The following is an 18,022-nucleotide window of genomic DNA, read 5'->3' on the forward strand; positions in this document are numbered from 1 at the left end:
ATGTGGCTTGAATGCATGTGGGCGCAGTAATTTACAGAACAATCATACAAAGTACCCGAAATCTAATCGAACCACTTCAATTATTGCTACGATTGGATCGACCAAAAGACTGAGAAGTTGCGAATGAAAAAATGGTTCGATGCATTCGAAACTTCTCAGTTAATCCTTTTTTCGAAAATAAATGTGGTGGACCAAACGGCAGCTAACGACAGCTATCGGCATACATTAGAGACATGACGACATGGCCTATACAGATAAACCTCGAGGTTGCAGATCTAGAATATGGCCAAGAAAGAACTTGATTATTTGAGCTCGGCACCTCTCTACTGTTGGATGGACTTTACAAATTACCACTGCAGCCAGTTCTGAATGCTGAAATGGTTTCGCTTATTTTCTGATTTTTTCACGGTGGATCATGTGTGAGAATAGTTACCAACGGAAGAGTCATCGCGTTCTATTTATAGGGCCATCGGATTGCCTGAGACAAAAAAATCAGTCTTGGTCAAAAGTAGTTCCATGTTGATTTGATCTCTCAGTGGCAGAAATAGCCCTGATCCAAGCGGATTTCTACAGGTATAAAATCAAACTGTTTGCAACTATGTCGCGCGTTAAATCCAATGAGCTTTCATCTTGTAAATAGCTCAAATGTTGTATTTTATTACAACCGACCATGGATATAACATAATATTTCACATAAGTGGGTCGTAGTGTTATGAAGTCTGGGAAAGACTTGGCGCACAATAGCGTGGATAGACTACAGTCTCCTAAATATTGAACAAACATGACTAGATACGACGTAGTTAAAATTTTTCTGTACATATAAGCGTGACAATAAAGGCAGTCCACTCTCGCCACTCTAGTGTCCTTCAAAACAAGTGAAAATCTGGGTCATTTTAGAGAGGGATATATGTTTGTGTGTGTGTGTGTGTGTGTGTGTGTGTGTGTACACACGACTGAGATTCACTTAAACCGTCATGTAAAATTTCATCAGATGTGAAAAGAGTACTACCCGTATTAACGTTGCTTGTCACATCCAAAAACTGATCACGGAGACTGGGCGTGGGGAGTTTCAAATATGATATAGGTAACAAAACTGTTCATTTTGCTTCTGCTATGATTTTCTTTATACAATAAAGCAACATTTTTTAAATCGAAAATTGTTCCAGATCGAACTGAGTGTATTCATTATTCAAGTATCTGGTATGCTCATCCAGAATTATTTGTCCTTGTTTCCTTTTTGTATTTTTTTTCGTATTCAATGGCCTTTGTCGTGTTAATAGTAAGGAACAATAGTCAGATTGCAACATGTATATGCTAGACCCTGAGGCTATTTATTCGCTTCATAAATGTTGCGAGTGTCAGCCTTGCGAACAATGAGTGTCAAAGCGATGTGTACCCAGCTGGCCGGCCGGCTTATGTTACTATTGTGTAAGCCGACATCAAAAGGACGGGTGGGAAGCCAGTTGTATATAACATGGCTATATGAACTTGTTACTGGCGCCTTATTTGGCTGCGTGCGATTCGCAGGTAAGTGGCATGAATCGCCGGTGTTGGGCTCAAAGGAACATCAAGTGGGAGTCGTAAATCCACCCTTGACAGACTGCCGGGGAGGGGGCAATGTCTGCTAATTATGTAGACCATGGGTGAATCGACATCCACTCGGAATTGAGCAAGGCGTGGCCACCATTGGAATCGCAAGTTTAAATCTAGTGTCTTGAAACTAAACGTCAGTAGTCGCTAAACCATCTTGCGGGAATTACATAAGGAAGTTATAAGCTACTCCGACGTCATTAGAAATTGGCTGGAAACATTGTTATTCTGGGAATTACGAAGGAGCTTCGGACAGGTCAGTGTCTCATATGCTCGATTGTCGCAATCTATTACGGCAAGGAAGCTTTTAGGGACCGGAGGAGCTGTAGGAGACAGACAAGGGAAATACCCTGACACAGTTGGTCCCGAGTCTCTGGGAGACAAGAAAAGGAAAGAACGGAAGTGGAGGAAGTGGAAGGGTGAAGGACGTGTTGTTGGACTGAAGGGGTACTGGGTACCAGTCAAGAAATACTACAGAAGAGTAGAAACAGGACAGGAGGAAAATCTATGACACAAAGTCAGATGATGAAATAGGCCGTCACTTGGTCGAGTGAAAGACGAGTGATAGGGTTTTGAATATTGAATTTCATTTGAGGAAGGACTCTCTGTTATTGAATGGCATTAAATTTGTTGTTTATTTGAATTCCACCGTTTGTGTATTCAGTAATTGAACTGTCGGCATCGCTTTGCATCTCTATCACTAACAAAGACGAGTCAGGGTGGGTCTTCTGTAATAATTAAGATAATACTGGGAGCACCCCACCCCAACCTAAGGTAGTCTACGAGACCTTTAGAGCTTTATTGTCTGTTACCTTTTCTTCCGATCATGACCAATGCTCTTGTGTAGAATTTGACATTCGATGGTCTCTGTTCATAAAATCACACCTTACTGATTATTTTTCAATGCCAGCTTTTTTTCTTTTTAGAGTCGCGTCATCAGAAGAGGAAGTGAGCTATGACATGGATTCGTATGTACATGATCTATTTTTCTTTCTACATAAAAGTAGCTTCTTTCTATTAAACATTTGTTCTTTGTACATTAAAGTAACTTCTTTATACAACAAGTAATCCATTTTTTCGTGTTCGTTTCCTTTAAGACTGTTTATTGCATATAAACTCGCACTAGGTATATATGTTTATCGAAAATATTTCTTAGAATTTTCATTCTTAGACATCATTGACATTTACTATAATAAACAAATAAATGATTTTCGAAGAAGGAAATACTTGATTTATAGCGTCTCATGGCGTTTCTCTCTGTCTAAATATTCTCAAGGCACTTCTGCCTGTCCAATTATTCTCATGGCATTTCTGCCTGTCCAAGTATTCTCATGGCATTTCTGCCTGTCCAAGTATTCTCATGGCACTTCTGCCTGTCCTAGTATTCTCAGGGCATTTCTGCCTGTCCAAATATTCTCACGGCACTTCTGCCTGTCCTAGTATTCTCAAGGCACTTCTGCCTGTCCAATTATTCTCATGGCATTTCTGCCTGTCCAAGTATTCTCATGGCATTTCTGCCTCTCCAAGTATTCTCATGGCACTTCTGCCTGTCCTAGTATTCTCAGGGCATTTCTGCCTGTCCAAATATTCTCATGGCACTTCTGCCTGTCCTAGTATTCTCAAGGCACTTCTGCCTGTCCAATTATTCTCATGGCATTTCTGCCTGTCCAATTATTCTCAGGGCGCCTGTCCAAATATTCTCAAGGCACTTCTGCCTGTCCAAGTATTCTCAGGGCACTTCTGCCTGTCTAAGTATTCTCATGGCACTTCTGCCTGTCCTAGTATTCTCAGGGCATTTCTGCCTGTCCAAATATTCTCAGGGCACTTCTGCCTGTCCAATTATTCTCATGGCATTTCTGCCTGTCCTAGTATTATCAGGACATTTCTGTCTGTCTAAGTATTCTCAAGGCACTTCTGCATGTCCAAGTATTCTCAGGGCACTTCTGCCTGTCCAAGTATTTTCATGGCACTTCTGCCTGTCTAAGTATTCTCATGGCACTTCTGCCTGTCCTAGTATTCTCAGGGCATTTCTGCCTGTCCAAATATTCTCAGGGCACTTCTGCATGTCCTAGTATTCTCAGGGCATTTCTGCCTGTCCTAGTATTCTCAGGGCATTTCTGTCTGTCCTAGTATTAACAGGGCATTTCTGTCTGTCTAAGTATTCTCGCGCATTTCTGTCTGTCCAAGTATTCTCAGGGCACTTCTGAGACAGGTCAATCAGTTCCGCACCTCTCAATTGATGGAAGGACTTTGCAAATTACCAATAGAGCCTGTTCTTGGGTTTGAGATGAGTTCATATATTTTTCGAATTTGCACTGTGAAGCATGTGTGAGAATAGCTCATAACAGAAGGTTCAACATGTTTAATGTATAAGCCCATGGGATTACCAGATTCTTGAAATCAATCTAGGTCAGAAGTAGTTCCCTGTTGATTTGATCACCCTTAGTGGCTGACATAACTCGAAATCAACCGGATTTACGCTGGTTTCATTCAATCAGTTTTCAGCCTTTATTTAAATAGATTGAATATTGTAATTATTACATGATAACATTATGGATAAAACATCATATTCTACATAACTGGATCACACTGTTATGGTGTCTGGGAGAGACTTGGCGTACAATGACATGTTTGCGACTTCTGCCTCGTTTTAAATATTTTAGCAAACATTACTAGATCCAACGTACTTAACATATTCCTATCAATTAAGGTTATCTACTCTCACCACTTAATTGCCTTTCAACATAAATGAAAATATGTGCCTTTTAAAAGGGAGATATTGGAATGAAGTTCAGACACGTTAAATCTCATCTAATGTAAAAAGAGTACTACCCGCCTTTTTAAGGACTAAAGATTCCGTGTTACATACAGAAACTTGTCACTCTGATAGCTGATTGGGCTTTGCAATATGATACGTCACAACACTGTGAGTTTGCTGCACCTATGATTTTATTTTTAAAAATAAATTGCCATTAGAAACTATTTCTTTCAATGGAAAAGTACTCCTGATGTAGTTGATTGAATCCCTTATTCTAGTATGCGGTATCCTCATTCAAAATTTTATTTGTCCTGGTTTCCTTTTACTTTTTTTATACATATTCAAGGGTCTGTTACGTTTTCCTTTTTCTTCTACATATTAAGGGACCTAATGTTATGTTACCTTTCCTTCAGATCATGACCAATGCTCATGTGTAGAATCTGACAGTTCGTATTATTTTTTTCTTCTTCATAAAATCACAAACTGTGTCGATTGTTATTCAATGCATGAGTTTTACATTTAGATTCGAGTCATCGGAAGAAGAGGAAGCAAGCTATGACATGGATTCGTATGTACATTAAATATTTGTTCTTTGTAAATTCAGATAACTTCTTTTATGGTAGGTCATCCAGTTCCTACATTTCGTTTCCTTGGAGATTGTTTATCACATATAAAATCTTATAAATCCACCATATTACGTATATATATCTTTGGAAAATACTATCTTATTTTCGGAGAAGGAAAATTGTATTATGTCCAGTTACAAATTTATAGTAGTAGAGGCCACATGAGACAAAATTAGTTTGGCAGTAAACAATAGTCACGAATCATCTTCCTTACTAGTAGCCTCGTGATTTTCTTAAAGATAGAGTGCTGTTGTTGCATCAGTTTGAGTATGATATAAAATACCGATTGTACTCAGGACCGTAGAGAGCGATCATGGGCCCTGACATAAGAAACACCCGGGCCTCTCCTAGTTCTTGTTCAAACAAAAACTCTCTTTTATAAAATTAAAAAGTGTTGTGCGGCCCGGGCCCCTTTCCCGGCCCGGGACCCGGGGATATATCCTCGGTTGCCCAGCCCTCTTCCCCCCCCCCCCCGATTGTACTGCTTTGTGAAGTATGACATATGTGTAAACGTGTATGCTGAATCATTTCATACTAGGCACCTCGTCGTACTTTACATTTGTAATCGGAAACAGTAGATTGGATGCTTCTCATTGGATGATAGATTCGTTTCATCAAAATCCTGCGTTAATTAAACCATGCAGACTCAATACAAGGAAGTACTTGAACTGACATAGTACCTCCAAAACAGAATAATCTCATACGGTGAGATAATTAAATTAAAAGGAAGCATCTGTCTCTATCTATTATGGAATATTGTTCCATTTTGTAAATTTTCTTGATCAATCTGTTATAAATAGCATTTTGTCAAAACCTTTTTCATTGATTGTATTTAAAGCATTTACAAGGGACATAGACATATTCACATTATGCGCACACGAGATCAAAAGATTTATACTGGTTGGTTGGACATTTTTGTGGCCAGTATACTGGTTGTTGCATTTAACGTCTGAAAGTTGTGGCTACAGAACACTGCGACGATCAACTTGACATAAAAAACACCAATTGATTTATATTAATATTAGTTCGAAATGAACAAAAACGAAAATCAATCAGCTCCACTGTTTTCATTAAACGCGAATAGCGTACCGTCGAACCCCATTAAAGTGTAATCGGTTCTACTCGCTTTTTCAAGGACCAAACATCACTTGCCATATACAGAAGCGTTTCACGTGGATCTTTCTTTGGAATCTGAAATATAATATAAGGAACAACAACTGTTGATTTTGCTTCACCTTTGCGTTTCATAAAATAACAAATTGCCCCAAACGACTTTTTTCAATTGCTAAATGTTCTTGAGAGAAACGAACGAGTTCGTCAATCTTCTAACAAGTATACTCAACTAGAAATAGAAAGAAAATGCTTTATGTGCCTTTTCTGTTTTATCAAATTTGATTATGTAGGAAATACAAATCTTCTTCATAATGTAGTACAGTGCGAATGAATGGGAAAAAGTTCACCATAATAACGTCTATTTATAGTTCTGTACAGTCATGTGCAAAGCACTTAAACTCGCACTCATACTATTTGGATTGTTCACTTAGACTTCGTCAAGGAGGATGCCTCTCTCCACTTTTGTTTTCTCTTGACATAAATGATCTCGTAAATGCATTACAATAAAATATTGAGGAGGATATCATTTTAGAAGAAATGTCTTTATATTTTTATTGTTTGCTGATGATATGGAGATATTTTCAGAGGCGTCAAATGGCATATATTTGTAAATATTGCTAATGCAAAGGTGATAATTATTAGCAAAATAGTTCACGGCTTGGACATATTCACATCTTGCGCCGATGATATTAGAAAATACAATTTCACCCAGCTCATCCAGCCCCCCATTTTTCCGCCCTCCTCCGGATGAATTTGTACATACAAATATGCCATCGATGAAAGGAAGACGGGGCTATCAAAGCCTGGTGACTTGGGATACGCGGATTTCGGTCAATGGTCATCCTACTTAATTCATGTATGCATCTGGGCGTTTGTAACTTCTGTCTCTCACCTTCCAGGCACTTCTGCCTGTATCATTATCTTCCAGGCACTGCAGCTTGTCCCATTATTATCCAGGCACTTCAGCTTGTCCCATTATTCTCCAGGCACTACAGCCAGTCTCATTATTCTCTAGGCACTACAGCTTGTCCCATTATTCTCTAGGCACTACAGCCAGTCCCATTATTCTCTAGGCACTACAGCCAGTCTCATTATTCTCTAGGCACTACAGCCAGTCCCATTATTCTCTAGGCACTACAGCCAGTCCCATTATTCTCTAGGCACTACAGCTTGTCCCATTATTCTCTAGGCACTACAGCCAGTCCCATTATTCTCTAGGCACTACAGCCTGATTTTCAAGGCACCTCTGCATATCGTCTACTACAGCATGCTGCATTTATTCAGCATATGTGTCATTTTCATCAAAGTAGGTCACTTTAATATATCTTTATGATCACTACTTTTGCTGATCGAAAGGATCGTAGTGTTCCTTTCATCCACCATATCGAATGTAGCAATAATGCAACTCGTTATCTCTTCTAAAACTTTATTTTCCATAAAGTAAATGTCACTTACGATACGCATAGTTATGCCGAAAGCTTAGCATAAGACGTTAATATTCTTACCTATCATATTCAGACTTTTAAAATCGAATCCGTGTACCTTCAGTCTTAAAAATATTAGCCTGGTACAGACGAATTACACGTTCGAAAAAGAAAAAAGACTCGTACAATTGATTAACATGCAAAGAATAGGTAAGTACCAGTGACCAGTGCTGATGTGTATAATTTACGTTTATGTGTCGGGTATGGGGAGGAGTCTTCATACAATCGCAAACATCATCGATTATTTTTCAATGTCCGTTACTTTCTTTAGATTCGAGTCGTTTGATGAAGAGGACGAAGAAGAAGAGGGCGAAAACTATGTGTACGTACATCAAACTTTTTTGTTATCTATAACTAAGTAAATATGTTTATCGATAATGCTTCTTAGACTGTTCATTCATATACATCATTATCAGGTATTATCTTCAACATGTAAATACTTTCCGGAGCGAAAATGTATGTCTCCTGCACGTTTCTAAATTGAATCATATTTTAATATGGTTCTCATGAGATAACTGTGGAAGAGATCACAGGAGACGAAATTAGTTTGACAATAAATAACAGACATGAATAATATTTCTCATTGGTAGACTCGTGGTGTTCTGGAAGATAGAGGGCTTCTGTTGCACCCAGCCTATGTATAATATTATCGATATTTCTGCTTTATGAAGTACGCCATATGTGTAAACACGTATGCTGGGGCTTTTGATACTAGCTTCCTCGTCCTACTTTTGGATAATCGGAAACATTTTTCCCAAATGATTCGCCATCGTCTCTCCAACAACTCGCTCTAGAAGGTAGCACTGTTCACCTGTAATCTTAATATGTTGATCTTTTTCATTTATTTAGTTAGTTATGTTTGTTCTTCCTCTTTCTTTGAACCTTATTTTTGGAACTTTATGCACAAAGACATTTTAATTGACGATTTCTCATTTAACTTATTTCGTTCTTTACCCTCGTCTTTCACCAACTCCCTCGTTTTTTATCCACATGCTTTATATACATTGAATAAAAGCTAATGCTTTGTCAATAGACTCTTCACCTTGGCTATTAAAGAATTTATTGTTTTTTCATTAACACTTTATATCATCCGACATATATTAGTATTCATATATACCTACACCTTTCGTACCGTGCAAGAAGAAGACAATCATAAGTCGTTGGTTTTTCGTCTAGTCATTTACCTTCTGTAATCAATCTCTTGTAATCTCAAGTTACAAAGATATAAAATAAAATGCGTTTAAGCTAAAAGTAATAGGAAGCATATCATTTTCTGTGCTTCTCATTGGATGATACCAACACTTCATAAAAATTATGCATATTTAAACTCTGTTTACTCGACACAAGGAAGCACACGAATAATTGTACCACCTTCGAAATAGTAAAGACTCATACGACGAGATAATTACACAAAGAGAAGAAGCCTGACATAGTTTTTTTTTAATTGAATATAGTTACATTCTCTAATGTCTCTTGGTTAATCTGTTGTTATGAATAGATTGTATCAAGATGATTTGTATTTGTTGTAATTACAGCATGTACTAACAGCATGCAAATATTCATATCTGGCGGAAAGGCAAAATCGGTCTTTGATCTTTCTACTTCATTCATCGATGCATTTGAGCCAATTTCAACTTCTGTCTCGCATTCTCTAGGCATTTCTACCTGTCCAGGTATTCTTAGGGAACTTCAACATATCCAAGTACTCTCAGGGCACTTCTGCCTGTCCAGCAATTTCTAGGCACTAAAGGCTGCCCTTATAAGTATCCTCCAGGCCAGGGGCGTATTAACCATTAAGCAGACTAAGCACGTGCTTAGGGCACCAGGGCCAAAGGGGGCACCACAAAGTTGAGATAAGGGTTAAAATTAAAAAAAACGAATGAAGATTTGTATTAAAAAAATTGATAAAACTAGTGCAAATTGATCATAATGTTCTGTTTCTTGATCATGGTGCACCCTAGGGTTATCTTCCCAGGTGTACGTGGAAAGGAGGGGGCACCAAGATTTGTCAGTGATTAGGGCACCGGTGAGCCTTAATCCGCCCCTGCTCCAGGCACTACAACCTGATTTTCGAGGCATTTGTGGCGGTCCAAGTATTTCAGGGCACTTTTACTTGTCCTCTAAGAACACGATAAAACTATCTTAAACGTCTTATTCTGCATTCACTTTGTACTACAAATATTCAATTCCGGTAAAGTAAGTAACAAGTTAATCATGTAAATTTTCATCAATAAAAACGATTACCAATCATATTCTTAGACAGAAGAAAAAAAATGTATTTTGAATATGCTTCTGCCAGTCTACATTATCAACAGCCACGAAATGCAATTTATTATTTTATGCATAGTATATTTAAATGATATTTCTAAAGTATCATTCAACTGAATGTAGCAATAATGCAGCTAGTTATCTCTTCTACAACTTTATTTTCCATAAAGTAAAGGTCACATCCGATGCGCATAGTTACGCCGAAAGTTTAAAATAGAACGTTAATATTCAGAACCCTATTAATTAGGCTTTTCAAATCTCAAGCCTGTCCCATCGGTCTCAAAAGCATAAGCCTGGTACAGAAGAACTAAATGGCCAAGAAAGAATAAAAGAGCCGTGCACTTGATTTAAAACCATTAAAGTGGATAAAAATCAATATTTCTCAAATTAACACTGATTTACATTCAAAAAATATAAAGGTGTATATTTAGTTTCATTTATCCCATGCAAGGGAGCCGCAGTAGCTCAGTTGAACATCAAATCCTTAATTCAAAGGTTGAGAGTCCAATAATCGCCCAGGCCAACCATGGTCGGCTATCTCAATGTGTCCTTGGAATTACATTTGTAATCTAGCAGCATGTGCACTCCCGTAGGTATTTTGTGACTAAAGCAAGCCACTAGTATAGATGTCTGAAGGGGACCCTAAATAACAATTTGAAACTTGTTGGCAGTCTGGGAATTCGCTCTGGTGTCGGCTGTGAATTACTGAAAATAAATCCAAAATATCAGTCTGAGCCCATTTCGGTCAACGATATCAACACCGATTTATGAATACAAAATGGACCATTTCATACCTTAAATATGTCAATAAGTATGCAAATAAAACAATCTGAGTGACCGCAGACATTGGCTATTCCTTCAAAACAAATGTTTTTGGAAAACAACATTATCACTTTCATGTGAAACAATGATCGAGTTCCTACCACATATAAAATATGTTAACCTGACAAAGGAATATGGAACAGTCTGGCAAGAAATTGTTCTAAGTACTGCTATCACGCATCATTTAAACTGTGTGTATTACCTTCGCTATCCTTTATGTGAATGGATATTATTGGTTGTCTTCCTAGCCTTCTGTCACAGGTGGCCGTCTTCATTGACATCGGGATATCGTAGTGGTCAAATATGAGGCACGCTTCATCCATATTACTGTATCACTCCAGTATACGGTTGGTGAAGTGATGAGCCAGTTGGTTGAAGTTATGTATGCATTCTGGCTTTTCCAATTACTGTACAAGTGCCACATTCACTTCAGCAGTCTTCCAGGTATTTTGTGTCATTCTTCCTTGTCCTTCTGCATAATCATTTGTGCCCAGCATTATATATTACCCTTTGGGCCAGCTTCTCGTGGATGGCCATCAGATCACTCCTCACCTGGCACAATAGCATTGCTGCATCAGCTGATTTGTCCTTACCACAACTATGAGCTCGCGCCTCTCCTCGGTTTCCTATATGCTGATTTCTGGACTTGACTCGCGCCATAAATGCATGCGAACAGGAACGATTAGGTCGTCCTTCGGCTCAATCATCTTTTCTACAGTGTTCACTCTCATTTACTTCCCTGTGCTTTTCCATATGTGTAGATAACGTTTTTTTCATTGAGGCGCACAGGCTGGTCGTCCCTCAGTTGATGCGGTTCGAGACAAATTTGTCTTTTGACTTTGCTTCCAATTATCCTTTGTCCACAGAGAACTTTCTTGAAAAGACTGGTCTGCGATAAATCTAACTTTTTGTCGCATACACGATATAATGAATAAAACGGGAGTATAATTAACAAGACTAGAATGTACATCGTGGTTGTTAAAATATGATTCCCACATTGTACAATTTTCAGTGAAATTGTCCTATATGATGATCCCAGAATCACTGCACGAATACCTAGAAAGGACAATATCAAAGCGGAACCGTTGTCAAACCGGGATCGGACCGAGCTACTATTCGGCAAGACACCCTCATCATTTTCGGGAATGCAATACATTAGCGACATCTACCGGATCAAGGGTGGTTTCAACTTTATCGTTCCCTGTCGTGTGAGCATACAACTGAAAACAAAATATAATGAGAACATGAATGATTTGAAGGCAGTTGTGAGAGACAATGACCAATGGACCGAAATTCCTGCAACTCTAGAGGTAATTGAGCAAATGACTCCACAACGTTCCTACTCCATTCTCATATTTATTTCACAATGAACTTTAATAAGTTATCTTAATTTTGACAAATTAGTGTATAATTATCTTTGGAGAATAATCATCATTGGTGGATTTGGCCGGGCATGGTTACGGAGGGCATATACATGTGGGAAGGTGTTGTGCAAACATAGAACAGTTATTAGAGATTTCAAGAAAACAAATAAGTACACAAAATGTAGGTCGCTCACGTCTGTGTCCGACATTGGGTCAGTTATACGCATGACTTTAGATTAATATCGGACCTTTTGTTTTCTGTAATAAACGTTGGTTCTCATGCAAGGGTAAACGTTAAAATGAAGGAAAGTACTCAGAAATTATAATGTTAATGAATATTTAACGGTTTACCCTGTCGATGATCAGTGCTGCCGTTGTGGTTTACAGATATGCAATACGAGTTTTTGCTGCAGCTGCCAGTATTAAAATATGAAAAATACGCACATCCAGTCGAATCTGCAGTCGTAACAGATAAGCATAGACTGTTACAGCTTCAGCCATTGTTATTCATCGTTACAAAAACAAGGACTGGGTGAAAATTTGCTATGTTGGGTTCTTAAATATCGGTGGTATTTTTTTTCTTCTGTCGCCGGTCTTGGTATGTCTGAAATATATATACGTTGATGTGATTAAATGTCACCAATATCGTTACTACATGTCATCTAAACCGTTATTTCATTTCCATGCTTTAACATATGTGCTTATCATATTACAGAAGTGCGGCAAGATTATTATTAATTTATTCATAGCTTATCCTTTTGGATTATTGTGACTTGTGGAGTTTTAGAAAAGAAAAAATGTCAAGAAGAAAACATACAGAGAAAGAAAGACAGAGAAAAGATGATAACTAAATTCACACTTTCTATCGCTTTCGCCCCCACCCCCACCCCCTTTTTCGAATCTGATGATTGTATCAGTTTCATTTATCATGTTCCTTTTTTAATGGTATCTTTCATCGTTTTCTCGCCAGTAATATCTGTATCATACATGCGGGTGCGGGATCATTAATGAATTTTATCTACAGAACCCAAGACGAGGCTTCACCTTAAGTCTTTCATCAAGCTATCTGATTGGACTAAACGCTAGACCAGCTAATCAAATAATTAAAAAGTAAATGTCGCACCAGCCTTTACATTTATTGTGTCGCCGTATTTAGAGGTCGCCAAATCGTAACTAAATATCGCTTCATTTATATGTATGATATAGGAGACTTTGTTAAAGGGAGTACATCGTAGTATGTACAGGATCTATCAGCACATCAGTACAAGCATGGCTAATAGAGCCGAGCAAATGATAATGGCAAATTCAAACGCCTTGTCTAAGTACCTACTAAGACCAATCCCCCAACCAAACTTAAACATCAAATATACGACAAACAGATAAAAGGTAAATATATTGCCAAATAAATTCCCCTAAAAGTCGTTAAAATAGTTTAAACTATTCTATATAAACCATGACATTTTTAAAAAGAACAATGCCTATCAGTTAGAACATCGTGACATGATGTGTAAAACTCGTTAACTCCATTACATACATCTTACAATAGTCATAACCTAACCCGCAGATGGCTTGTTAAAGAGAACAAGATCTCTGGATTCTGACATATATTCAGAGATTGGAATATGACAATATTTGGGTTTTCTATTATTTGTCTTCTTTTCCTTACTTTCTTTCTTTCTTCTGTCCGTCTACTAAGGATATATTGTAGAAATAATAGATATAAAGACAGAAAGAATTAAAAAGAAAAAAATATTTCCGAATGCCTCCAGTATGGTAGGAACATCTAAAGGACGGTAAATTTTAGCAAAGATTCTGGCAGCATTTAAGCGCAGAACCAGCGACATTTAAGGACAGGCGACATTTTAGAACGTAACACCCTATCAACTAAGAATAACCTCAAACAACACCTTACTCACATAGTACAACTTGTTGACAGAATGGATACGCCGTTTTTAAACTCCGAAGCATGGACTGCGTGTATGTCATCACCATTCCTAAAATAACGGAGGCCAACGTGACAGAGGATGGTTACGAGTTTGCGTCTGATGAAGACCGCAGAATCGGTATCAGCGTCCCAAAGAAAGCTGTGGAACGACCAACCACTCTATTAATCAAGGTTAGACTGTCTCTCCCGCCCTCACTCCCTCTCCCCTCTTCTTCCCCTCTCCATCCCTTCTCCTTCTCTGTGAAACTGTTTTGGTCTCGTAAGTTGCCAGATGTTGAAGCCTATACATTGTGTTGGTAAAGCACTTGTTTGACATCTGTGTAATCCTGAATTAGGGTCCAAACGTTTTCATAGAAAATCTTGTAATCACATTTATGGCCGCTTCCCGCCAACAGCATCACTCGACTATATTATATGTTTTAACAGCCATTGTGACACAAAATCGTAAAGGTATCCAGCATATTCAATGATGGACTAGTGGAAAAGTTTAATATTTTGTGCGTTTATGAAATAAATAATTCAAACTTGTTCTTAATAAGATCTGAAAAATATGCAGTTTCTTTCTTGATGATTTAATAATGACTTTGTAAACGATATTATTATATAGATTAAATCACTATTGCATCTTGAACAAGTTATACATATTTTATAAGTCTATAGTGGTAACAGTGGGAGACAATATGTCAAGGTAACATCATTTTTATAAGGTTCTGCTCCCCAATGGCGAGACAGCGACAAAAATCCAACAATTCTGGAACAAATGCAATATCGTGGCCATTTCTCCATGCCTGTGTGTGGAATACAAGGATTCCGGAAAGCTTACAAAGCCGGTCACGATGACTCTTCCCCTGAACCTGCCCTCCAAGATTCAGGACTACAAATTGGTGATCCTAACACTGGAGGAAGACAATGTAATATTAGTAAAAACCACAATACGAGTTGGCGACAGAGGGACCGTATCAGCAAATATTCAAACACCCACGAAGTAAGTTCCACTTTTATACACTTGTGATTGTTTTATTTCTTTTGCATTGATGGTACGTACAAAGTGCTCGTTGACCCAGATGCGCACGGCGATCATTGTCGTGGAGGAAGGAGAGTTAATAGAGAATGCCACCGACTTAAGACGTGCAGCTACTTGCAGCCGTTGCATATGCCAGAGGTGGAGATTCAAGACTCAGTGAAACAGGATCAAAGCTAGCGCTTTCTGCTGCAGTATACAAGGACATAATAATTGCAGATACCGCAAATTAAGATTTTTACATTCTTACGACATATGTTATTTATGAATGCTTGGTGTACACACATGACATCGTGTTAATGTCATACACCTTTCTTATAATTTATGCGAATACGAAATGGTACAGTATCCTGAAAAACATTCCTGTTTTACTCCCCTCTTATCTGAAACCCACCCCACCCTCGTTTCTCGTTTGCTTGAAATTTGTTTGCATTTTGAGACAGAATATGCTTTCTTATGTCAGACGATTCGAGATATTTCTCTTAATGAAAGCCATCAAAAATTCCCTGTGACTAAGCCGATGCTAGTCACTGGCGTTTCAACCGAAATAATTTTTTATTTTTGTATATGACCAAACAACGTTTTGTAATGGATGCTATATATGAAACAGAAAATGGGCAAAATGGGCAAAGTTCCGACTGAACTAATGTATGTGTATTATATTTTATAATCTGGGTTCTTTTTACCAAACGTTTTTTGACGATTAAAGGTACAGCAATTGATACAATTATTTCCACATGATTCGTAAATCAGTATTCCACAGAAATTGATTGACAGTTTTCCAAAGGTCAATTATACACTCTGAAACCCTTTTTTAATACTTTTCCAGTCAGGTGTGTGCCCTTGTTAAGAAGACATTCGACATGAAGCTTCTTCATGATGAAGTCTTGCTGAAATTAGGTCTTGGCCAACGTTACCAGATACTCTCATTTCGGGACTCAAAGGATCGCAAAGCCTTCCTTATACAGTGTACACCACTGGAAAAGCTACAGGAAGTCATCGACAAGCGTAATGAGGAGGGATACGTTCTGGAGCGCAATGGTAAATCTGAAACCCTGGTTTTACGTCAGGATCAGCGGCTTCGGATGGACATCACGGGAAACATAGAAAAGTGCGTCCATCACCCACAAATTGCCTATTTCATTACCGTGCTTTTTAGCGCACATGATCAGACGACCTTCTTCCCTTACAAGATCAGGAGAACAATTGGAGGGACGTATTTCGGAATCCTGAGTATATCGTCCGATAACTTTAAAAAGAGAAAGTTATGGTCGATGCATTTTGATCCTGATGTGTTGATAGGTAGTCAAAACATTAGGCGGTAATAAATTACATTATTTTCTTCTTAATGTTCATATTACTCATGTTGGACTCTATAGGGGTCCGTGAGGTTTCAAATAAGATCTAAAATTCTAAACTAGTAGTAGGAATGTGAGCAGGAGTTACAGTTTTTGTTACATTGCCAGTATTACTCCGTTTTACACCGACTTACTGCTACAGATGTAGGTTTGATACGTTCTCTCAAGTTTCAGCTGCAACAGTTAACACAAAAACACCCAAAGCATACATTTTCAGGTTTTTATCAAGGCTTTGCTGTATGTTCCTGTTGTTTCGCTGTTTTCATATTAGTTCCAGTTAAGAACGACGTTATTATACCAGTTTGCGCATCATTCTTTTAAACCCATTTTTACACATGATGTATAAGATACGTTGTTCAATTATATTATAAACATGTTAATTGTGAAATTGGTGTCCTCGCTAAATCCAATCCTAACCCGACTTCGTCCTATTGCAACTACACTTAATGGTTACTTATCTACTGGTATTCTCCTTAAGTGATTTTATTCACTCTCGATGCATTAGTCATGCGTTTATTAGTAACTTTGCAATGCTCATCGTTTCATCTGATATAAGTCACAAAACATGCCCTATTTTCCTTAAGCCGTTTGCTTGTAAGTGCTGTAATTTGGAGTAACAAATTGTGTATGTCATAAGCTTGTATATAACAGTATGAATACATATTGTTTATAGCTTTTCGTCAAGAAAACAATATTGTGATATATAGTTGCTAAAGGTACCAAACAACTTACAAATCTCTACTAATGTCATGTTTTTTCAACAAGTTCAGAAGATAGCAAATTTCTACGAAGGTTGTTAATTTATACTCTCAAACTAGCTTTAAATGTTTAGAAAATATAAATTATTCTTCAGGTTCTAGTAAGGCATCTAGCACATAAATTACGTTAGATTCTATACTGTAATATATGTGGGACACAAATGGAAGTGATATGCAATTGAAAAGCATTAAGAAGAACCTGTGCAAAATCGCATTAATTTATTTTAAACATATCACTAAATAGATGCATCCCTAAACATTAATATAGCAAACTGAATGGTGTCCATTTGTATAATTTCTATAGCACTGGTATAGTCATCAAACCCATTAAATTCGCTAAATAATAGTCAGTATTGAGTGCGCTCCGTATGCTTAACTTATATAGCTGATAAGGTAATGGTCAAGAGGCCAGTTTTATGACTTAATAGTGTTTAGTGGTATCTCAGATATTATTGAATATTAATTTAGATATTTCAATGTACTTCATGACCATATTGACTAGAAGCGCACTCTTCATAATGTGTCCCATCTGTAGCAATGGTATGGTCATGAAGCCCATTAAATTTACTATATAATGTTTAGTGATATCTAAGATCTCACTGAATATTAATTGAACAATTTGAATGTGCTCCATCTACTTAGCTTCTGTTGCTCCTATGAGTATAATCATATAGCCCTTTAAATTGGCTAAATAAAGTTGTTTTTACCTACTTAACTTATTTTTCATTGTATTTTGGCTCTTCTGCAAACAGAATAATTCATTAATATGATAGTATAAATTTTACTATACCCATTTATTGATTGGTTTTACTTACAGCCACGCCCCATTATGACACAACCTTGCGTATGACATATCTCATTGAAACAGTACGTTCCTTTTAATGCAGTCGCATTCTATGGCTCATGTGAACATAA

The 18,022-nt window shown here is 37.7% G+C and overlaps 1 protein-coding gene across 1 annotated transcript in view; it reads left to right on the top strand.

Annotated features, from left to right (window-relative positions):
- The window catches only part of LOC149775649 (uncharacterized), a 46,099-nt gene extending 28,310 nt beyond the window's left edge, over positions 1-17,789 (top strand). The window contains exons 6-12 of the mRNA XM_089943221.1: positions 2,517-2,558; positions 4,872-4,916; positions 7,843-7,893; positions 11,674-11,971; positions 13,962-14,141; positions 14,678-14,955; positions 15,821-17,789. Of these exons, the coding sequence (XP_089799347.1) occupies positions 2,517-2,558; positions 4,872-4,916; positions 7,843-7,893; positions 11,674-11,971; positions 13,962-14,141; positions 14,678-14,955; positions 15,821-16,316 (1,390 nt within the window). The 3' untranslated portion in view covers positions 16,317-17,789. The remainder of the gene's footprint in view (positions 1-2,516; positions 2,559-4,871; positions 4,917-7,842; positions 7,894-11,673; positions 11,972-13,961; positions 14,142-14,677; positions 14,956-15,820) is intronic.
- The last annotated feature ends 233 nt before the right edge of the window (positions 17,790-18,022 follow it).

Source organism: Sinohyriopsis cumingii, chromosome 19 (assembly GCF_028554795.1).
Source record: "Sinohyriopsis cumingii isolate HCF-2022 chromosome 19, ASM2855479v2, whole genome shotgun sequence".
Taxonomy (NCBI): Eukaryota; Metazoa; Mollusca; class Bivalvia; order Unionida; family Unionidae; genus Sinohyriopsis; species Sinohyriopsis cumingii.